Below are 7,500 nucleotides of genomic sequence, written 5' to 3'. Positions count from 1 at the left end.
CTTGGTTCTTTTTCTTCTTGTTTTTCATCTTTCAGTTGTTTTTGTTGATCATCATGGTCTTCATGGTCTTCATGGTCTTCATCGTTTTCATCGTCTTCATCGTCGTCGCTTGAATCACTGTAATTATCATGGTGACTATAATCCGGGTTACTATTTTGGTTCGAGTTGTGCATATGATTTATATCTAATTTTAGATCTTTTTCATGATTGTCATTATTTTGATTATTTTGATTATTACCATCACTTTGTATGTTTTGTTTATTTTTATATCCATGTGAATGATTGACCTTATCAGTCGATGTTATATTCTTATTTTCCATGCTGCTCAAGAGCAAAGACATATTGTTGTTTTTATTTTCTTCTTGACTTAAATTTTTTTGTTTATAGGAACTGATTTGTGAAATGTCAGGTTGAAAATATTCCATGGATTTCCAATTATTATTTGTATAAAAATTTTGTAAAATTTTTTTTTGTATTTCTAAGATTGGTATGCTAAGCTTATCACAATATTTATTTAATATAAAAATATTTAATAGGTTTAAAAAAAAGCATACTGCTAAATTTATTTTGTATAAAAGAAATATATTTATAAGGTGGTTAAAATAAAATAAAGAGCGAATAATAATTAAAGATAAACTTTCTAAAATGAATATGAGAGACACTGCTTTAGTTTTATATTTCGCGTTTATATTTTCTGTAATAATTAAACATAAAATATTGTTAATTCCTTTAATGAATAAACCACTGAGACATGTAATACTATAAAATATAATTTTATAAAAATATAATATAAATTTTTGATTGTCATTCATATTATTATCTTCATCAGAATGTTGAGATGACATTTTTTCATTAGATATATTAGTTTGATAATATAAAGAAGTTTGTTTATTATCTTGATTATAGTTGTTATAATTTTGATTGTTTATACTATTATTACTATTATTATGTTTTATTATATCTTTATGTATGAGTTCTAAGCATCGTTCAATACCATATATATCGCCTTCACCACCATCATCATCATCATTATTATTATTATTATTATTATTATTATTAGGTGTGTATTCTATATTTGTTTTTAAACAATTCATTTTTTTAAAGATTCTATATATATTTATCATTTCATTAATACATATTTCTTGGATATTACTTATATTATTATTAATTATAGAAGTAATTATTTGTATTTTTTTCGTTCTTAAATTATTTAAAGTATTATTAGGTGTTCTATAAGTATGTGAATTTTCAACAATAGAAATATTGTCATTTTCTAGTTTATATATATCATTAATCATATGTATAAGATGATTATTATTGTTGTTGTTGTTATTATTGTTGTTGTTGTTTTTATTATAATTTATATTTTTGTCTATACATAAATTCATAAAATTAATAAACGTATTATCATTTGTTAATATATATTTCTTATTAATACCTTCCAATGTTTTTTTCATTATATCTAAAATAGTTTGATGTAGCTCTTCTTGTGATATTTGGCTTTCCATATAATTCTCGTCATTCAAATTTTCATTGTTATTTGCTTCCATCATAATGTCGTCATGATAATATTTTTTTTTTTGTTTTTTACTTTTATTTTTATTGTTGTTATTTTTGTTTTTAAAATATATTTCATAATAGTTTATATGTTTATTAGGATGATATACAAAATGATCATCTTCATAAGTATAATTATAAGAATTGTCCTTATCTTTATTATTATTATTATTATTATTATCATCATTTTTATGATCATTTTGAATATCAGGGTTATTATTTTTATTTGTGTGTGATGAATATCCCATTTTGTTGTAGCTCTTTTTATTTGTTTTTTTTTTTTTATTATTAATAATTAAATTGTTGGTATCATCTAGATGATCATTATTTATAAAATTATTCTCAACACTTATATTATCTTTGATTTCATCATTATTTATATTAATATAAAGATAATTATAATTAGGATGATCCTTTATATCGGTGTCCCTCTTTATATATTCATCATTTCCTTTTATGTGTTGTTTATAGTTCATTAAAAAGGTGTAAATATCTTTATAATTAAAATAAGCACTATTGTTATTATTATTATTATTATTATTATTATTATTGTTGTTATTATTATTATTGTTGTTGTTATTATTATTGTTATTATTAGGTATATATATTTTTTTTTCATGATATGTATTTATTTGTGTATGAGGTGTATTACTATAAAAGAACAAATCTAGGCCCTTCTCATTATTATTGGTTGTAGGTATGTTTTGATAAAACAAAAAGAAAGATGTTTTCACCGTAATAAAAGAAAGAATAAATATTATTAATAAAATAAAAAAGGATATATTTAAACATATTTTTCTTCCATATATATCTGAAAAAAACCCAAGGAATATACCTCCTAAACCTTGTAATATAAAATAATAAATAAAATACGTGCTACTAAAATTTAATGGATACACACACACTATATTAACATACCAGGTATAAACAAAGAAACAAAAATAAGAGAACAGCAACACTTTTGTGTGCGTTCTTGATTTAATATAACTGTCTTTTGATTGAATATGACACTCATGAAATTTACCTTCCATACTTACGGCTTGCATATATTTGTTTGTTACATGTAAGTATTATTTATCTTCTTTTTTAAACCTCTGTGTGTGTTCATATATATATATATATATATGTACATACATATATACATAATAAATATATAAAAATAAATTTATAAAAATAAATATACAAAAATAAATATACAAAAATAAATATATAAAAATAAATATATGTATGTTTGTATATATAGATATAACCAGAACTACTTGTTCATAAATAGAATGTGGTCAAATATTTATATGTGTATATATTAAATATTGACAAAAAGGGTTAAAAATAAAAATATATGACAAAAATGAATATATTATATATATATATATATATGTATATATGTATATATTTATTTATTTTTATATATTTACATATGAATATTTTTTCTTTTAGTTTTAAAAATAAACACTATCTTTATATGATCATTTTGTCAAACATTATATATATTATCAATAACAATAATGAGATAGTAAATTATGAAATAAAAAAATTAAAATTAAATGTTTAAAATATTAATGTAAATATATATATATATATATTTATAAATATACATATTTTCCCTTTTTAATAATTTTAAAAAAATAAATTAAAAAATGAAATATATAATATATATATATATATATATATATGTATATATGTATACACATAAAAAAAAAAAAAAAAATAAATAATAATATATATATATATTTACTCATATAGCTGTTAGGACATTTTTATAATATATCATTTTACATATTTCACTTTTTCCTTTTTTTTTTTTTTTCTTTTTTCTTTTTTCTTTTTTCTTTTTTCTTTTTTCTTTTTTCTTTTTTCTTTTTTTTTTCTTTTTCCTATACTCAATTATATGTGTTATTTCAAATATTTGTGAGGAATTAATATTAAGTGAAATAAAGTATTTATATATCCATCTAAAATATAGAAGATATATGATACATATTATATATATATATATATATATTTATGTTTATGTTTATATTTTTTTTTTTTTTTTTTTTGATTTGATTTATTTTTTTTATTTACTTTTCGTTGAAAAAGCGATGGAGAAAAAGAAGAAGAAAACCAAAAGCGATGAAGTACAGAAAAAACTTGAAAATGCCATATTGCTTAGTAAGAGCTACAGAACATGTGATGATTATAGAAATGTGTGTGATAAGAGTAGAAATGTTAATGATAAAATAAATAGAAAGAATTATAGTTTATTTATTAGAAAAGAAATATTTGATCATGCGATAATATATACAACAAACAAAATAGATGAAAGTAATTTATTAATATATTTAAAACATTTTTATGAACATTTTAAGAAAGAAAATGTAAATAAAAATATAAGTAGAAAATATTTAAGTGATGAAATATATATAACATTAAATGATTGGATTAGATATAACGAATTAATTAAAAATCAAGAAAATAGTTTACATGCTAATATATTTACTATAAATATATGTAAATCTTTATGGATATTATTAAGTATAACTGTACAGAGTGTGCGAAAAAAAAATAATTTGAAAAAACAAAAAACCATATTTAATACTCCTTTCGAAGATTTACATATACATAAATATAATCATAATCATAAGAAAAAAAAAAATGAAAATGATAATGAAATGGATAAAACGGACACATATCTTAGGGAGAAAAAAAATAAAAAGGAATATATGAAAGAAAAAAAAAATAGTCCTCAAAATAATTATGAACATAACATCAAAGGAAATGATGACATAAAAAGAAATGACGACATCAAAGGAAATGATGACATAAAAAGAAATGATAACATCAAAGGAAATTATGACATCAAAAGATATGACGACATAAAAAGAAATGACGACATCAAAAGATATGACGACATAAAAAGAAATGATAACGTGAATAATATTGATAACAATCAGTTCCATGTTTGGGGTGACGATTGGTTAAATGAGGAGATTTGTATAGAGCTCGTTATTTTTTTCATAATTTTACAATTTTTAAAAAATGATAATACAAAAAAGATGTATGACAAAAGTTTGAGTGAGGACCATTGGCCTAATATAAAGGAAAGTAAACCTGGTGCATTTTATGTTAACAGTGTGGATAATATCAAAAAAATGGATAATATAAAAAAAATGGATAATACCAAAAAAATGGATAATACCAAAAAAATGGATAATACGAACAAATTGGATAGTATAAACCGGTTGGATAATATCCACTGTGGTAATAAAAACAATTTAAATTGCTCTTTTATTAATAAAGGTAACGTATGTGATTTATTTGTATTAAATGGTAATAACTACAAAGAGTTTTTAAGAAGATATTTAATTTGTTTTTTTTGTTGTACTGATTTGAATAATTGTGTAAGTTTGGTAAATATGCCTTTATATTTCAAACGTTATCATTTTTTACTTTTAGATTTTATTATAGAAACAAATAATGAAAAGAATGTTCATGAGATGTACTTATTATATAATGATCATAAAATATTGTATAAAAGTAAGCACATTTTAGATTGGTTACTTGAGAATATTTGTTGTAATGATTTAATAGATTCTATACATGAGAATGATATAAAAAGAAATGTTAATGAAAAATTAGGAGGAAGAGAAGCTTGCTCATTATATTATGTTGATGTTGAAGAAAAGGATAGAAAGAGAATAAATACTATTTGTAGTGTTGAAGAAATAAATAATGATATATATGAAATTAAAAATATATATGGACAAAATATTTATATGAATGATGATAAAAATATTGTAAATATAATTAATTGTAAAGAATGTAATATATTTTTTTTTTGTAGTATAGAATATTTAAAAATAAATTTTTGTAAAGATTGTTATATTATTTGTTTATCTGTAGAAATGATAACAACATTATTTAATTGTATTAATATAGATATACATTTAGTAACTAGAAATTTAAAAGTAGAAAATGTTATAGATACAAATATATATGTATATACAGAAACAAATATTATCATATTTGGTGATACAAGAAATATACAACTAGCTCCTTATAATATATTAAACACAAAACAAAAAGAATGTTTAGATAAATCTAAAATCATTTTTACTGAGAAAAATTGTGATTTATTTGCTTTTCCGTTAAAATGTAAAATGCATTTATTAAATAATTCTTTTAATAATTTAATAAATACAATGAAAACACCTACTTATTTTTCTGTATTACCAATGGGTGTGGACAAAAATAAAGTGAATATAAAAAAGGAGGATATAACATTACAAAATGATGATCACAATGATAATAATGATGATGATAATAATAATGATGATCACAATGATGATCATGATGATGATAATATTAATAATAATGATAATATTAATAATAATGATAATATGAATAATAATGATAATATTAATAATTTCCACCATCATTATAATAATAGTAATATTATGAAGGAAAAAGAAAAACGTCAGAATACACAAAATGATAATAACCAGAATAAATGTATATCTTTTAATAGTAACAGTGATGTAAAAGAGAATGATATATTAAGAGATCATAAAAAAAACGAACCATTATACCTGGGAAATAAATGTATGGAAAATACAAATAATTTGTCTTGCTCTTATACAGATTATGTGTATTATCTTTTAAATCCTTCTAATTTTTTTTTAATTGAGTTCCCCAACAATTTTACATCCAATACTAAGAACGATAGAAAAGATGATACAGAATATAACATGGATAATATATATAATAAGTTGAGTATACCAATAAATAATGTAAACAATATGCAGGATAATATTAATAAATATATATCTAAAGAAGAAAAGAGTATATATGGATGTAGTTTTCAAAATATATGTTTACAACCTCATATGAGTAATTATATAAATAATACTGTACAAGATAATTCGAAATATAATCTAGATAATAAATATGTTTGTCTATATTTACCAGAGGTATATAAAAACGCGATAGAAACACAAGATGAGCATATTATAAACTTTTTAAATTTTATGAATAGTATAAATCTTACAAAAATACAAAAACAAAAAATTATGAAAATATTAATGTTTAAGTTGTATGAGTATATCAAAAAGTCTAAGAAGACATATAGGATGTTAAATAATTTGGTACAGAGGGAGCACGAAGGAAGTATGTTATAAGAAATATATTTTCACAAATATGTTATGCATAAAAATATATATATATATATATATATATATATATATATATAAATATTTATATGTGTATGTAATTTTTTTTTTTATAAAATAAAAAGTTAAAACGAAAAGTAACAACAGTTTAATTAATTCAAGAGTATGCCCCTGTATATTCATTTATTTTGTACGATTATATAAATAATTCATAAATTATTAATACGTACACAGCATATATATGTTAAATATATATATGACATAAGATACGACCACAAAAAAAAAAAAAAAATATATATATATATATACACATTAACTATATTTATTTTGATTTTTTTCATGTTTTTTTTAAGTTTACATAAAAAATTTTAATATTTAATTAACAAAAAAGGTTCCATATATATATATATATATATATATATATATTTATTTATTCATTTATTTATTCATTTATTTATTCATTTATTTATTCATTTATTTATTCATTTATTTATTCATTTATTTATTCATTTATTAGTTCATTTTTATATATAACCTAGTCACTGATTAACATTTTATAATGCTGTTAATATTTTGAGTAAAAGATATTACATTATCATAAACGTGCGTGGATATTTTTTTGTTTTTACCATCGGTAGCTCTTATTAAGCACATATATTTCTTATTTCCTTTGTTATCGTTTTTATTTACTTTTTTGGTATTCTTTTTATCACCTGCGTCTTTGTTGCTCGACAAAGTTTTTATATCGTTTCTTTTAACTTTCCAAAAAAAAAAAAAAAAAAAAAAAAAAAAAAAA

At 19.9% G+C, this 7,500-nt stretch overlaps 3 protein-coding genes across 3 annotated transcripts in view; 1 reads left to right on the top strand and 2 right to left on the bottom strand.

Moving 5' to 3' along the window:
* Positions 1-2,603, bottom strand: part of PRSY57_1202800 (transporter, putative) — a gene marked incomplete at both ends in the record, with an annotated part of 3,681 nt that extends 1,078 nt beyond the window's left edge. Inside the window, one exon of the mRNA XM_012908459.2 lies at positions 1-2,603. This exon is cut by the window's left edge and continues 1,078 nt beyond it. Coding sequence (XP_012763913.2) covers positions 1-2,603 — 2,603 coding nt within the window.
* Positions 2,604-3,638: 1,035 nt separating this feature from the next.
* On the top strand, positions 3,639-6,713 carry PRSY57_1202700 (hypothetical protein; the record flags this gene model as incomplete). Its single annotated transcript, XM_012908458.2, has 1 exon — positions 3,639-6,713. The coding sequence occupies one exon, from the start codon at positions 3,639-3,641 to the stop codon at positions 6,711-6,713; it is 3,075 nt and encodes a 1,024-aa protein (XP_012763912.2).
* Positions 6,714-7,250: 537 nt separating this feature from the next.
* Positions 7,251-7,500, bottom strand: part of PRSY57_1202600 (signal recognition particle subunit SRP14, putative) — a gene marked incomplete at both ends in the record, with an annotated part of 469 nt that continues 219 nt past the window's right edge. The window contains one exon of the mRNA XM_012908457.2: positions 7,251-7,462. Coding sequence (XP_012763911.2) covers positions 7,251-7,462 — 212 coding nt within the window. The remainder of the gene's footprint in view (positions 7,463-7,500) is intronic.

Source organism: Plasmodium reichenowi, chromosome 12, assembly GCF_001601855.1.
Source record: "Plasmodium reichenowi strain SY57 chromosome 12, whole genome shotgun sequence".
Classification (NCBI taxonomy): domain Eukaryota; phylum Apicomplexa; class Aconoidasida; order Haemosporida; family Plasmodiidae; genus Plasmodium; species Plasmodium reichenowi.
The sequence above is the reverse complement of the archived record's forward strand: the minus strand, read 5'-3'. Positions and strand labels throughout refer to the sequence as shown.